The sequence below is a fragment of the Cinclus cinclus genome, chromosome 3 (assembly GCF_963662255.1).
Source record: "Cinclus cinclus chromosome 3, bCinCin1.1, whole genome shotgun sequence".
Lineage (NCBI taxonomy): Eukaryota > Metazoa > Chordata > Aves > Passeriformes > Cinclidae > Cinclus > Cinclus cinclus.
The window spans coordinates 44,372,988-44,389,442 of record NC_085048.1 but is presented as its reverse complement, the minus strand read 5'-3'; the positions used below and the strand labels follow the sequence as shown (position 1 = coordinate 44,389,442).

The 16,455-nt window shown below is 43.2% G+C and overlaps 1 protein-coding gene across 8 annotated transcripts in view; it reads right to left on the bottom strand.

Annotated features, from left to right (window-relative positions):
• FOXO3 (forkhead box O3) overlaps positions 1-16,455 on the bottom strand; it is an 88,629-nt gene that overhangs the window by 17,447 nt on the left and 54,727 nt on the right. The window contains exon 1 of one of the 8 annotated variants that reach the window (XM_062489927.1): positions 15,381-15,521. The exons of 6 other annotated variants lie outside the window; for them this stretch is intronic. In XM_062489927.1, the coding sequence (XP_062345911.1) occupies positions 15,381-15,521 (141 nt within the window). Of the gene's footprint in view, positions 1-14,036; positions 14,069-15,380; positions 15,522-16,455 lie in introns of those variants that run through there. One more of the 8 variants, XM_062489932.1, reaches the window with a different exon arrangement.

The window sequence follows — 16,455 nt, the reverse complement described above, 5'->3', positions numbered from 1 at the left end:
CCTCATGGGCACGTGTGCTGTATATTTGTTATAATAATTCCTTAGAAAACTGCGAGTGCTGTTGCTCCTCTCCCACAGGCACTCTGTGCATGACTAAGCTGTACTTTCTCTCTTGATTAGAGGCACCAGAATTATGCCCATACGGCAGTAGCTGGCCAGCTGTCCCCTTGCTATAGTATCCTCACAGTCTTCAAAACATGATGTGACACAGTATGCAACGATACCCCTGTCTCCCCGTAAGCTGCTGGATACAGAGCTGTATAAAGCTGCTGTACTCAGCCAGATATTCTGTGCTGTACAGGATGCTAAGAAACACAGGGCTTCTCAGGGGACCCTGCACACAGCCTGCTCTTGCATCCCACCTGCTTGAACTAGTCAGCAGCACCGAACTGCCCAAACACCACATTGGCTCAAACTCATGATAAACCCCTCAGAAACAAAAAGAGCCTGAGAAAACCAGACCACCATACTCCCAGAGGAACGGCACCAGATTTAAACCAAAACAACTGACATGAAAATCCAGCTCCACTCATCCTGCTGATCTTGTGCTTAAAAATACGGATCAAAGAAAGGAAAAGCAAATACTATTTGTTAGTGTGAATGCTTCCAGGTTTGGTAAACCAACATTTTTTTTCCCATGTGGAAGTCAAAAGATTTTTGGAGCTATTCCATATTCCTTTGAAAAACTCCTTGTGCTATTCCTCTAAACTTAAAGAATGCAGTTATTTTTTCTTAAATTTTGTCAGTTACTGGGTGTATCTATGAAAAGGATAAAATCACATTTGTCCTATCAACATCTTTTAAAAACGCATAGTCAGCAAAACTGTAAAACAATCAAACCATTCAGAACAAATGTCCTTTGTTTACAAAACACTGAAGAAACTCCAGATTTAATTAGGCAAAGAATGAATCAATCTACAAATCATCTACCCGCACCTCAACATTTGCATCCTTAGGAAAAGTGGACGCTTGACATAAATAAACTGGAGATACATATAAAGAAGTACAGCCCAGCTTTTTTCAAAACAATTCTTTTCTGTATAAAATGCCTTTCTTTCCCCACTGTTGAACAGTGGTTTTTGTCAGATTGTGAAATGGAAAACATGCCTGTAGTTCTCACACGCAGACAGCAGACGTGGTTGTGATTATCACTTAATGAAAAGAGAAATCATATGGGCCACGCTTCAAAACAGCAACTGTTATGTTTTAAACAATTTACACAAAGCAGCTGATCAGACTTTGCTGACATGCTCAAGAGAAGTTTGAGACAGTGCCTCAGCTATAAACATGTCCACTTCTGAGGGACTATCGTGCCATCAAAATGTGGTGGATTGAGTTGCACCATAATAGTTCTTTAGTCTAAGGAGGGAAAAAGCTTTTTATTGTTTAACTGATATTTTAACCATTTTGAGTCTGGCAACAGTCTAACTTCTAATAACTAGGCACCACTCCTTACTTCCTCAGGTTTCTCCCTGTAAAACTGGCTGGAGAACTGATGTTTTCTTAAAAACAACCTTTCTTGATATTCCAGTTTGTACTGCATCTCTGCAGGTAGCTCTCACCCTCATTCCCTGTAACTTCCACGGACAACAACTTGTGAGAACATCTGCACGGGGATTTCTCCATGCAAAGTCCATGCCAGGTTTCAAAAGCCATATGAACCATGCTGTTCCCCACCTAAAAACGTTGGGTGTAAGAATACATGGCATCATGACTCTTGCTAATGAAAAATAAATCTAAGAAGACAAACACCTGAGGTGGCATATGCAGCATGCCACATGCACAACTTCAGATATAAAAACACTCAGCCGAAGTGCCAGCAGCTCACAGTTTTCAGCCTATAGTGTTCTCATAAAAGGGCTTATTTCTGCTGGTATCCATAGTTTGAAAGTATTTGGCCTAAAACCATGAAAAATCCTAAATGGTAAAATTGTGAGACTGAAGCACCTCTCAGGATGAGGACTCCTGCATGTGTGGATATGTATGGGCACATGTGTGATTTTCTTCTTACTGTATCTTTCTGCTCAGTGTCGGTTTTACACAAATAGTGAAAGAGTGTAATAATCCTTCTGCACTGAAAATTGGTAGTTACAAAAAATCCAAGCAGTTTGTTTTCCTTTACATTAAGCACTATGCCACTTATAATCCTGCTTTTGTTTTTCTTTGCTTTTCTTCTGCACAAAGATTTTCTTAAGCATAATTATGGGCCAATTTATTTCTGTGTACCCCATCTCCACCCTCTGTTGAAACACTGCCTTAAAACCCATCTCTTTCATGTAACCTCCCCAACTAACCTCTTCAGCAACAGCATCTGAGTTTTTTGGTTTCTCCTTCTGGTGGATGCCCTGCCAAATCAAATTAGGGCTGGATCCTATTATCCTTTCTCATGCAAGTTTTGCTACAGAAGCCACCAGGATTGACAAGTCACATCAGTAAAGGCTGTTGCACTGTGCTACTAGGTGGCAATCTGGATGGAAATACCTGTATTTTCTACCTGTTTTCTGAGCTGTCAAAAAATATTCCCATCTGCTTAAAATATAAGAAAGGTGTATGGGGACAATTGTTTCTCACAACCATGTGCATTACTAATATATGACCATGCAACAAACCACAGAGGAGCTGGGGAAGCAAAGAAAACACAGTTTATAATTTGAACTCACTGCTGATGAAATTAATGGGGATTTGACTTTCACTTACGTAGGAGATGAATTAGGCCACGATGATGGAAATGTAAAACATTTTTCCATGCCAAAATGCAGTGAGAAACTTCTAACAGATCCATAAAGGAACTTCCATCATCTGTCCTGGAGACCACATGTAGATGGGCTAGATGCTAGCCAGGCTGCAGACAGCTCAAATACCACTGATGGGTGCAACATATGGACTGTACTCAAGCAGAGAAAAAAAAGAAATATGATGAGCTCCTCCCTTTATTAGTGTTACTATTTATACTGGACTTGAAGAATGTCCTGCACTCTACTGAAAGCCAGAAGACTGAGGTTCCAGCAGATAACATCTAGAGCATCATGTACTGCCCTGAGGCCAGACCAACGGGGTTGAAGTCCCCTTTGAAAGTAGTCCTGCAAGAAGAGGGACTGTCCCTGGAGACAACGAAGACTCAGGGCAGAGGAACACAGGAGAGCAGACAGAACTGGTGTGAGCAGAGGGTGGTGCAGTGCCGCAGGCTGCTGTCCTCCTCAGCTTAGGCTGATGGCACCGGGAAAAGGGCTTGTATCACTTTCCCCAAACTCAGGGACATGCTCTCAACTTCAATAAATGTTGATCCACTGTACCATGCTTTATTCAGCTACTCCTCAACGTATCCAGCTACATTTTGCTCACAAGAAAATCCCCCGAGATCAGCTACCATGTCCTGATTATATGACTCTCTCTCAATATTTTGGTAAGAGTGGAAACAGGCAAGCTGACAGAGAGGACACTCAAACATTCCAAAAGTGCCTTATCCCTAATTTGATACAAACAACTGAATGAGTCTCCCAAGGAAGCTGGGACTGTGTTTTATTTCAACACTCAGACTTGGTCAGACAACAGCAGCAAATACTTGAACTTTTAAAATGGAGAAAATTCTCCCTCCCTGTGTCCATTTCAGCCTCTTCCAAGCCGTGTTTACCTTGTGGAGCCTGTCCACTAACTCAGACACCAGCTGCAAGTGCTTCCACTGCAGTACAGAGTCTTTTTTGTCTGGAAGGAACATGTGGTATCAATTTATCATCCTCGACAACGCAACAAGGAATCCACTCGCTTTAAAAATAAAATGAGAGTTGTGTAACTTAACTCTTTAAAAGTCCCTGCTTTTTTTTTTCTTTTTTTAATAAAAATACCCCTAAAGATTAGCAAGATGAGGTGCAGCTGGTGGCTGACGAGTCCAAGTCACACACTGGTCTGTTTTTCTTTCAGTGTTTTGTAGTGAATAGCGAATTTGCTATTTCAGATATGGGCTCCCAAACTGTAAAGTTAGGGCTAAAAATCAAAAGCAGTAGTGGGATATTAGGACATGGTGGGAGAAAAACAAACACTATCTGCAGACCCATAAATGCTGCTAATACTCACTTGGGAGAGTTATTTTTATGCTCACTTTATTTTATCCTGTATTAACATATATAATGTTTTTCATTCACCATATGAAGTTGTCTGGTGGCCATGCAGTAGAGAAGGGCATCAGATCTAACACCACTGAAAAGAAGCCATGAAAATAACTCCAGGTTATCAGCCTCCCACTGAACAGAGAGACTCCAGCTTCTCCACAGCTCTGTTTGTCCATCTGAATTTCAGTTTTCAGCTTATGTCATCTTGCTCAAAATGTTGTCACACAAATCTTTGGGATGAACATCCCTAGAGACAGATTCCACCAAAAAAATATTTTCTTGAAGAAAACCCTACTGTTTTGCATTCAGTGGTTGATGACACTGGAGTCTGTTAATAATTCAACACATTTTGCCCACCTGTCCAGACCAGTGTCTGTGCCTTTTCATAAAGAAACTCAAAACTTGCTTCAACAACCAGTTTTCATAGAATCATAGAATCACAGAATATGTTGAGTTGGAAGGGACACATCAGAATCACCAAGTCCAACACCCAGCCCTGCACAGGACACCCCAAGAGTCACACCATGTGCCTGACAGCATTGTCCAAACACTTTAACTCAGACAAGCGATGCTGAGACCACTTACCTGAGGAGCCCAACTACCCTCTGGGTGAAAAACCTTTTCCTGATATCCAACCTAACCCTCCCCTGGCACAGCTTCATGCCATTCTCTTGAGTCCTGCCACTGGTCACCACAAAGAGATCAGTACCCTCTCCTCCCCTCACGAGGAAGTTGCAGACTGCAATGAGTTCTCCCCTCAGTCTCTTTTCTCCGGGCTTAACAGACCAAGTGACCTTAGTGCTCCTCATATGGCTTCTCCTCAAGGCCCTTTACCATCCTCATGGCCCTCCTCTGGACACTCTCTAATAGTTCAATGTCCTTTTCACACTCTGGTGCCCAAAACTGCACACAGGACTGAAGGGATGCTGCACTAGTGCAGAGCAAAGTGGGACAATCACATTTTACATTTCACAGATTTTACATTTTGTTTGCTTTCAATTCCTCAAGGAGATTCAGTTGCAACTAAACAAGAAAATAGATGCAGTGGTTGAAGTTGCCAATTGTATGCATGTACATAGCAATTCCTGGTGAAAGGGATTTGCAAGCCTAGGGAAGTTGGTCTTTAGGAAGTACCAATCTACTGGTTCCATGCCATTCCTTGTTGCCTAGCTCCATAAGGTTTCAGTGCTACTCTTCTCAAAGAGCTTTGAAATCTCAAAGAGATCTCAGAATTTATTCCTCTTTCCCATGAGTTTTGGCAAATCAGAAAAATGTATATAATTTAATGAAGTAGTGAGGGTGCTCTGCAGATACAGAAAAAGCAAGAACTAAAACATAAGAGTTCTCCCACAATATCTATCCAGCCATGTTGTCCTGATATATCTCTTTTTCCATATTAAACCAAATATTATGCGCTCCCAATTGTATTTGCCCTAAATTATGGAAGCTGCAGGGACAAAAAAGTATTAGGCAAATTACACACAGAAAAAGAAATCTTTTCTGACACCCAAAATGGTTTTGATGCCTGATGCTTGGTATCAACTGCATGCTCCCAAGGCAGCTCCCAAAAATCTCACAAGATGTTTGGCAGAAACAGGCAGCCAAAGCACACCAGAGTACTGCAGAGTACACCCCTTCACACCCAGCTGGCAAAGGCACCATCCTCACACTCCTGCATAAGTGGGGTGACACAGGCTCAGCCCTACCCAAGCATGCCCTCCTTCAGGACAAAGGTGTGGTTTCCACTCCTCATCCTCTCTTCAAAGGAGTTTTCCGACCTTGGTGGTAGGGAAGAACATTAGAAGAAGCCTCCACTGTGATAAACTCTGCCAGCACCTCTGCCCATTGTCCCCCACCCCAGAAGAGTAGAGCCTTGAGGGATTTAAGCTCCTTGGGAGAACAGTTAAGTCCAGTAAAGGTTTATCCCCTGAAATGTGCTGGCTCAGACAGGAAAGCAGTACAGGGATCTGCCTCTGTCCTGCACACAGGGCACCAGGCTGTGCCAAATTACAAAAGGAGAAAGCAATTAGCAGAGGGACAACAAACCCTCCCCAATATGCACACCACGCTTCCCCAGTTGCACTGGCCACCAGGGCAGGCAGCGAGTGACCTGCCCACCAAGGGGGTTTATGCCTCTCTCTTGAAAAAGGAAAGCATCTCAAAGCATGGACCTATGGGAATTGAGTCATGACTTGAAAGTATTTCCTAAATAAAAACAGTAAGAAAAGTAAAAAAAAAAAAAATAATTCTAGTTAAAACAGCCACTGCCTCGCTCTTTGCAAACAGTGATACTGCAAATTGCTATGCTGACGTAAATAAAACTTAGCTGAAAATATACACTGCCTGGAAATTGCCTCAGAGAACCACGCTTCCAGTTAGCAGAAAAATCTCCAGTTATTTTACAGTCAGACATGCTCTGACCACATGAGAACTCTAATAAATAACATTTGTTTTGCTGTGAGTAGAGCATGCTGGCTGTCGTTTACACTGGGTGTTGGGAGAAGGGAAGAAGAGTGCAAGGAAGATGCTGATACTTCAATGCAAGTGTGGAACAGGAAGGTCAGGGTCTCCAGCTCCCAGTATCAGGAGCTAGGTACCTCAGCACCCTTTGCTATAGGAAGTCCCCTAAAAAATAAAGTGCTATCCCCTGCATGCAATGGCAATGCTTTTCGACATTAGAACAGGATTTGGGAATCAGGAGGCAGGCACTGTCACTGAAAGGTTGCCAGGGTACCTTGTCAAGAGGCACCTTTTTCAGTCCCCTCCACCCTCTTCATATTGTGGCTTCCAAAACTCAAAAACACAGTTGATTTAAATGAAAGGATTTAAGTCAATTAAGAGTAAGAATTTACTGCGAGGCATTGCTCTTGTAAGGTAAAATCCCAAGGCAACTCATTCCAAGGCTTGACTGGGACATGAACAGTCAGCAAGAAAATGGGAGATGCTGCCCCTTACTGAACTTAAACCCAAGGACTCGCATACAAAAAAGGCTGCAATAGAGACACAGGGCTGGGTCTTTGCAGAGCCAGAGCAAACCAGCTGTAATTTTTGTTGTCAGGAGTGGTATCACCAGCAGATAACATCTTCCTTTTCTCCTATGGTTTCTCAATTGCAAGTCCCAGCATTTTCAAGTGTTCCCACTGTAGGAACTTTGGAAATAACACCATGCTTTATTTGTGGAGCTCCTTCAGCACAGCATCACTGCATTTCTCCTCCATGCCACAGAGCCCCCAGAGAAGGGCAGGCACACACAACTAATCAACCTGAACACTGTACATAACAGTAACTCCACAGAAACAGCTACTTCTGTCAGCACAGCCCCAATCCACCAGCTGCTGAAGCTACTGGAAGAGTCCTCCCAAACCTCAGCGGTCACCCAGTTAGACCTCAATGAAAACAATGCAATTTTACTTCAAGGCAGACTTTCACCATGAAGGCTTTGGGTTTGTATTGCTAGAAAGAATATCTAGGAAAAAAAAAAGCCTCTGCTTTTCATTTCTTAGATGCAAAGATTCCAGCACAACTCTCACGCAGCATTGTGGAAGCCAGAGTGCTCAATTCTATTTTTATTCATTCTCAGCATATGGCTGTTACTATACATTGATTAGAAACACATATAGGCGTTCTTTCATGCCTTTATAAATAAATGGTTGTGATGCTACTGCTTATAATAATTCACTAAAAATAGTAGCTTCCCATAGAAGATCACAAAAGCCTCTCACTGCTGAATCACCTATTATAAATCTTCATTTTTTGTAATCTTTTTTGGTCATGGGTTGATTTTTTTTAACACTTTCTAATCCTATGAAATGCAACTAAACCACCAACAACTCCCACCACACAGTGGCAGGGGAAGAGTAAAATCTATGTGAGTGGAGACAGCATTCCAGGGCTCCTGGAACCCAAGCTCAAGGCTACCCTGCACACGGCTCTGTGAAGTGCTACCTCTGAAATGATAAGATTGTTAAACACCCAGCCTGGATTAATTGGAGTGATGAGCTGCACACACTAAATTGTGAATCTGGTGACAGTAACAGCAAACATGTGACTGAGGAGGGGAATAGATCCGGTACACTGTTGCCTGACTGAGTTTTATCAGGCCTCAGCCAGCCCTTCAAAAACCAGCACAGGCACCTGAGACCTTCTCGTGACAAAGCCCACCAGCAACCTCCAAACCAGCCCCCAGCATTTCTGCTCTGTCAACTAATCTGAAACAGGACCCCTCTCCTGTGCTATTTTAAGCACATAATTACTTTATTATTGAACCAGAAGATACTATCCAATTTTTTAAAAAAACAACAGCGTTTTAAAATATTATGTGCTTCAGCTGGCAGTTGAAGTGGCAAAGGGAATGGTCCTGGCTCCACAGATCTGAGCTCTGGGGGAAGCTGGGGATGTACCTAAGCATGGTTCTCAGTGGGTCTGACCCACTGACTTTTACAGGCAAAAACCCCTTGGGAGCCACCCAAAGGGCAGCTGGTGTGGAAACAGGCAACTGTGACTCCAGATATCCACTGAGTTACTGCAGCACTGGTGTGGACAGGGTGTGAATTAGGAGACAAGGGATAAGTGAAGAGAACGACTTGAAAAACAGGTATCTCCTCCTTCAAGACTCCAGACTGGACAGCTACCAATAAATACCTGAGCACTCTTCAAAACGTAATGGCAGCTGTAAAATATTAATGCCTTTTCAAAGCAGAAAGTGATCGGTTTTCCTTCTGATGTATCCTAATGTTCATTCTGCTTTTGTCCTGAGAATAACACATGGGTCCTCCCCAGCCTCTTGCTTACACAGATTCCTGTATTTTCCCCCTGCACTGGGGAACATATTTTAAACATTTCACTTAGGAGTGTATGTGAAGAATCATACAGACTTGCTTTTTGTATACACAAACACAGCTCATGCTGTGCCAGATGACATGGGTGGACAAAAATATCCATCTCCACACCATCTGTACAAGAACAGCAGCAACGTGAGCTTACTCCAGAAGTCCTTCCGCAGCCCATTCTTTGATCTGACTTCCACTGATATACTGCACCAGGGCACTCAGGCCCAAAACCAGGTCTGCCCAGAAACTCACCACCAAGGCATGTGGCTTTAGTTTCCATGCTGTGATGCCCTGGATTTAATCTCCAAGTTGACAGCATTTGATTCTTTTTTTCCTCCCTATAGAAAAAGCTTTTCTACCAACTTAAAGTCTGGGCAGGTACAGGTCAGACCTGGAGCTAGTGACACCAGCCATCCTTGGGAGTCCTGGGGAGAAGTGGGCACCTCCACCAAACAGGCCCACCAGCCTGTCTACCTGTTCTCTTGTGAGAGTGCCTGACCCTCTCCACTGGTGGAGGTAGCTCTCATCCTCTGGCAGGGAAGTTTTGGGACAGTGACTCCCAGGGCATGGCAGCTTCACAGAGCTACTCCACACTCAAACCAAACTCTACAACTGCATTCAGTCCAGCCTCACCTAACCCCACTTATGAACTGTTTTAGTTTTCATTGAACTTCACCTCACTCAGACGACTTGCATGTTACTGGTTCTACTGGATTTTTTAAAATTTATTTTCTGTTTCCTGCCAGGGCAAAATATACCTGAGGAGCTGACAAAAGGGAATATGACACCTATTACAATGCCAATGAATCAGCCCTGCGCTACAGCAAGCAGGACATTCCTGTTTCACATATAACTGGCAGCAACACCATCCCAGAAACCCCACAATCCAGCTAAATGCACAAGTATTGAAGTTTTGGGGTTTGTTTTAAGCTGTTTACCTAATTTGAGAAAATAAGACCACTGTCATCGACAAAAATCATAATCCCAAGTGCTGAATGTTGAACCTAAAGCTAGACTGTCAAAATGCTTCAGCACTTCATGCTTTGTTAAAGCCCCACCCCAGCCCCAGAGCCTGAATAGCAGAATGGTGAGTGGAGAAGCCTTTTCATGTTCTGCATTTGAACCTGTACACATGAGTAATCCCTCCTGAGGCCAACACTCGGGGCATGATGGGGTCCTTGTATTGCTCCATACATGCCTTTTTCAGAGGCAGCTATGGAGCCACAGGGCAATGGGTTTAGCACCTCAACTGTGTCAACAGCAAGAGCCATTACCAGGTACTATGACAATAATTATCTACCCTGTAAGATGCAGTCTGGTTGAGCTCCAAGTGTGAGAAGGCCTGCACTCCTAGAAGACACTTCCATCTGAAAGTTTACAGCCTCAACATGCAGACAAATAAGCACTAACTCTATAAAGATGCTACAGAAAATAAAATCAAGAGACCTGTTTTGCTATCATTTGCAGGCACAAACCAGCCTTGCCCTCCCTGCCCTTCAGCACAGGCCTTGAGGCAACTTCACAGACACCATACTATACGCTGGAAATTTCTAAGATTTGACTTGCTGAATCAAAATCTATGCATTTTGTGGTTGCAGTGGTCATATGGACTCAAGAGATGGCCCTACAATTCCTCCAGATACATTCTCTCTCAGATAACTTTCAGCTTCTTAGAGAAACTATCCTAGATCCTACATGGGTTGGGTGGACACAGGCCACACTTGGTTTTTAGTGGAAAACTTGAGTTTTATTAGTGGAACTACACTGCTTGAAGTAAGCTGTTTTTCAGCACCTACATATTCAAGGCACGGGGCAAACTTTAAAGGACAGTGTCAAGAATGATGATGCCTTTGTACATCATCTTTTTCTTATGACACTGTTCACAGCATTCATAGCTCAAGAATGCAAAGCCTCCTAAGTATGCCAGGTATCATTTTCATAACCAAAGTACACAACAAACAAGCACCTTCAAGTTGCAGTTGAATAGATGAGGGCAAAAAGAGCGAGCAATGGCAAATACTTATGGGAATACTTTCCTTCCTTCGGAAAGGACCCACACCAAGAAGCCCAAGATGTACATACATTATGAAATGTCTGCTAAATACTTCTGCAATGTGAGATAATATACAAAATATAAAATAGGTTTACTAGCTTTGTGCTTTTTATTTCCTTCCTCTTCTGCACCCCCCCTCCCCCCCAATAATTGAAGTTTAGAGGTGGCATAGCTAGAAAAAAAAAATTAACCAGGCTATTTTCTGGTTAAGGTTAGAAAAGGGGGAATGAAAAAAAATAATGAGATGGAAGAATGGAAGAGTCCATACTCATCTCTAGTTTGACTTTTTTCAACGCTAGGGGCAACTAATTCTGTTTAAGAGGGTCTGCTCATGTGCCTGTTGCAAAGTGAGATTCTCACCTGCAAAGGCTTTTTTTGCACATCTAAATGCATGTGAACTACTCTGTGTACTTGAACAGGAACATCCGCAATGTATAGGGTACATGTGCACCAGCCTTTGAAAACTCTGCCTTGTTGACAAGGATAAACACGAGGCGACATACAGAAATTTCCAATTTTGTTCACAGGCAAGTTTCAAAGCTTGCAAAAGTTAAGGAAAACCTTCTACAAGTTTTGTAACAGGTTCTTTTTGAGGTGCAAAATGCACCATATTAATTATTTTCAGCAGAAATGGGTTTTTGGTGCCATCCAATCACAGCTATGACACCAGCAGCCCTTCCACAGGAGAGTGACAGCTGAGTCACTAATGCTAAAACAGGGATGAAAAAAAGGAAAATGAAAAAGAAACTAGGCTACTTCCCCTGAGGAGCTAAATACAGTATTTAATGGCATCTTTTTATAAGGTTAACAAATCAAATGCTTCAGCTGTGAATTGTTGTCATCACTGTAACTACAACAGGATGACCCTGAACAGCCTATCCCCACCTAGACTTTTTCCTTCTGTGACACATAAATAAGGAGGAAGAGGCTGGGAGCATACATATGGCCTTTCACCATACTCCAGTCTTTGGGGCAACGGGTTGTGATAGCCACACAAGGATTCAGCAGGACAAACAGCTATGTTGTCAACACAGGGGAAGGAGGCAGGAGGGAGCAGCTGGGTACTTGTCTTTTCCTGCATCTGCAGCAGCTGCCATCTTCATCAGCTGCTGCCCCCGTGGCACTCTGCCTGCACGAGCTGGAGCAGGCAGCACTCGGGCTCCTCTTGTTTAACTCACATTGAAGAGTTGTGTCTCCTCCCCGCCCCACTGCCCTTAAATGAGTGTGTCAAAAGCAATTAAAGTCAGGATGACAAGAAACCTTAAAGCTCTGTGTACAGAGGAGCATCTTTTTTTTCCACGGCTGCAGAAGTGTTGGACACTTCGGATTCCATGTTGTAAGTTGCATTTTAGTAAAGTATCTAAGAAATACATGCATACTCTAGAAAATATCTGCTCAGCAGAAATTTAAGGACTGAAGCCGATTCTCCAGGAAATCAACTGCAGCTACCTAACAAGGCCTGCTGTATAAGGAAACCCTATATACAGTCATAAGGGTTTAGAGCACAACGGAATGAAATTTTTGCATACTTACCCAAGGTCGTACTTGTCAGCAACAGCCCTGGCTCAGGGCTATACCAGGGGAGCTGCTTTTGCACCTTCAGGCCCAAACAAAGGGTTCCCACTGCAAGAGCCAACAATGTAATCAAAAATGCAACAAGATCAGGGGGTGGTTCAGAATGCTGCCTCCTGATCTGATAGCCAAATATGAGAGCGCACAAGATACTGGCATGCAGGGAACTGGGCCACCTGGACAGATAATTCCTGGCAAGATCATGTGCACTTGGCCTAACCTTCCTCCTTGAGGGCAATGCCAAGGAATGCCCATGGGACACTGGTGGTACTGCATTTACATATTCTTTTTAGGGAGACACTTTCTCTGAGTCCTAGAGTTTAGCCAAACCCAGCCACTCTTGCCAAATACACAAAATTTCTATTTAATTAATCCCATGCATGTCTTCAGCAGACTCCCTGCTGAGTTGGCTTAAAGCACCCCCATCCACGCCTTATCACAAACTCTGACTATGACTACTTTAAGCAAAATTCGAGCGTGATGCCAAATAGCAAATAAGTCGCTGCTCGTGCAAAATGTCTGGCTGACCTCTGTAGGACTCTTCACATGAGAAAAAGTTTTCAGGATTAGGACCAAAGCCTGGAAGTAGGGTAATCTCCTCCCACTGCCCACACCCCCTCTCCCTTGGCTCCAACATCCAGTACATGCTGTCCTTTCATTACTCCAACACAGTCCTCAAGGCCTTAGACCTGAATGAAGAAAATGAGCAAGCTCTGTGATTCAGGGTATTTAGAAGTGGGAAAAAAGGGCAACTGTTAGGCAGAATCTACTAGGAGGAAGAGAAGGAATCGGCACAGTGCCAGGAGTCCATAGTCTTCAAATTTCAAAGGCTTTCAGGATAGATGACCTCAAGATACTTTCACAAGCTAGTCTGAACGAGTCACAGTTTGGTAGTCTGCTGGTTTTTGTCTCCTCTCTTTTTTACCACCTAGATAACTTTGGATTTTTTCACTTGGTGAAAGACAAAATAACTTTAATAACTTCAAATAACTTTACTCCCCCATGGCACTTACATGTCAATTAGCTCTGGATTGCTGCTATATATTGGGACAGAGTATATGCTTGGGAAAGTGTCCCTGGGAATTGTAATGCCATAGAACGCCTCAGTGCTTCAATCCTACCCCATCATTCTGGCACACCAGCCAGTGAACACAGAATGCTTTCTTCTGCTGTGCCCCTCTCTCTCCCCCACTCCCTCCATGGAATTAGGACATTGCTGGAACTCAGCACAATGCTATTTGCAGCCCTGCATGTTTGAAATAAAAAGTCGAGGATTGTATCTCAGGCTGCCTGAGATTCAGCCTCCTTCTGCTGTTCAAAACCACAAAGACAGTGTCTGCATGTTTAGATAACTACAGCAAAATGAAGACTAAAATTGTAAGCAATCCCTTTTAAATACAGACAGGGCAGGGAATGACTGCCAAGATGCACTAGCACTAACTGGAGCCTCATGAACATTTGACTTGTTTTACTCACAGGTTTCCACTGCGAGTCCCAGGTGCATGGAATTCATCTGGGGGCACAACTGGGTTTGTTATCAAAGAACTTCTGGATCCCCATGTGTCAAATGACAACGAGCTCTACTCTTTAAGTGACGTATTTTCAACTTTGGGAAGTACCTAGAGAAAAGCTGGGGAATGAGTCCCACGAGCCAAGTTTTCAGAGAAGCTACTGAGAAAAAGAAAAAAAACTGCCTGGGAAATGTCATGGTATCATGCCATTGTCCTGTTAGATGGATTTTTGGACATTGCCACACATGCTGCAGCAAGGTTTCTACCCCACAGCCCAAGCACTGCAACAACAGGCACTTAATGGGCTAAATCACATCAGTCCTCCAGGTTTGCAGTGGTTGATAGAAATGGTCTTCTTCAGGAGCAGGAAAAATTCCAAGCCTCCTACAGGACATGATCCATGTTTCTCCATGACTATCCCAACACATAAGGGTAAAATGAAAAGCCTGGAACAGACGTCAGCAGCTCCCAGAGGCCTGACAAGCACTGGAAAGGAGAGCTTTCCAGCACCAAGAAAAGGCTGGGAGTATCACCTTCCCCTGGGTACATAGCAACAGTTGCTAGTTTTGGCAGGCACCGAGATGCAGTGCAAGACGTGAGAGTGACATCATTTGATTATCACCTCGCTTCCCTTGGATTCAATTTGATTCCAATAAGAAATTATTTTTAGAATTGCTACAGACAAAAGCCTTAAAAACTAATTTATTACAGATTTGGGTAGAGGAGGCTGGGGATATATTAATAGCAGACAAAGCCTTAACAACGCCCAAGTACTTGGAACCCAAAATCACACCAGGTATAGTGTGTACATATTAAGAGCAAAGGTAATTAACCTTTTGAAAAACACACTTGAAGGTGGGGTGGATTCTCCACTGCCTTAAGTTTTTTGCATTTAAGGCTGGATATTCTTCCAAAAGATGGGATTTGTTGTTGAAAGGTCTGATGGGAGCTCTGATATTTTTACTCAGAAGTCCTGCCCTTAAACCCTAAAAGCTTGCTGGGCCTGTTGCCCATGCTTGGGAAGTTAAGTCCCAGTTTGCTGATATAGGCATTTGCAGTTTCAAAGAATGTTAAGAATTACTAGAGGATATAATGACATATGATTTTAACTCTCCAGAGAAAGCAGTACAGGAAAAAAGAAATAAAACCTCTCCAAAATGTTAAGCCTGAGGTCCATTGCTTTTGCCCTGGACACAAGAAATGAATAACATCATGTCTCCTTACTCCGTGACATTGAGAGCTTGAAAGTAATTGATCCTGCCTCCAATTTCAAGTTAGCCATGGTATTTATTTAGAAGAAGAGGCTCACATGACAGGCTGGAGCTTCTGAAGGAGACCTTTCCCTGAAGTGGTAGCAGCTCTCTGGAAATAAATAACTACAGGGATTCCCAGGCAGCTGTGGAATTGTCAGCAGCAGTCCACCACTTAGCGGTGCACAGCATTTCTTCATTATGTTTATGTAACTACAGGTATTAGTATTTACAGCAAGTGGCTTCTTTTTAGATCACTTACTTTGAATATTTGCTACCCTATATCAATTTTAATGGACTTTTGTATTGTCTTCTGTTTTTTAGCTTGTCATTTAGTATGCTTGTACAGTGACAGACTAATGAACTACTGAGTGATGTGAGGAACCATGAAGTATGCCACAACAACTTGTTTTGTAAAATAACAGGGCAGAATTTTCTCTACTTTCATAGCAAGGACAGAGTCTCTGCTCTGCTTGCCCCAAACAACAGTGAGAAAAAGTCTTTTGAGCAAGAAAAAAGGAAAAGCGAAAAGCAGAACAGAAGCGAAACTGCACTGTCAGGTTTTCATTCTTTCTTGTAATCAAATCCAGGAAGGCTACCCAGTGAGGGGCCCTGGGCTATCACATCATCCCCACTGCAAAACTTCTGACTGACGTAAGCAATTGACTTGTCTGCTAATTTGATTTCTACAACTCACTGCATCGGGACGTGACTGATAAGAGCTGACTAGCAATTCCCACAGATAGGGATTTTGCAGAGCCTTGCACGCTGTACAGTACAGCCAACTCCACCCATTTCTTTCTGCACATGCCACTGTCGCCCACAAATCTGAGGCAGACACACACGACTCTATCAGCAGGACCATATGTGTCTGCAGAGATAGCAAAAGCCAGAGACTGCCATAACTTACCCAAATAAACAACTTCACATACAAGAAATGACATGTGGCAGAAGAGATCCAGGAAAGGACACGGTTTAAGCTTCCTAAATTCAGAAGCTGTTTGCTTCAAGTAAGACAGAAGAGGCAAGAGGCAATCCAATAGCCACAGATTCCTCTGCAACACTGATTTCTATTGGGGAAGTCAAAGTCAGGAAGGAAAAACCATACCCGAAGTGGAGGATATAGACTTCTTC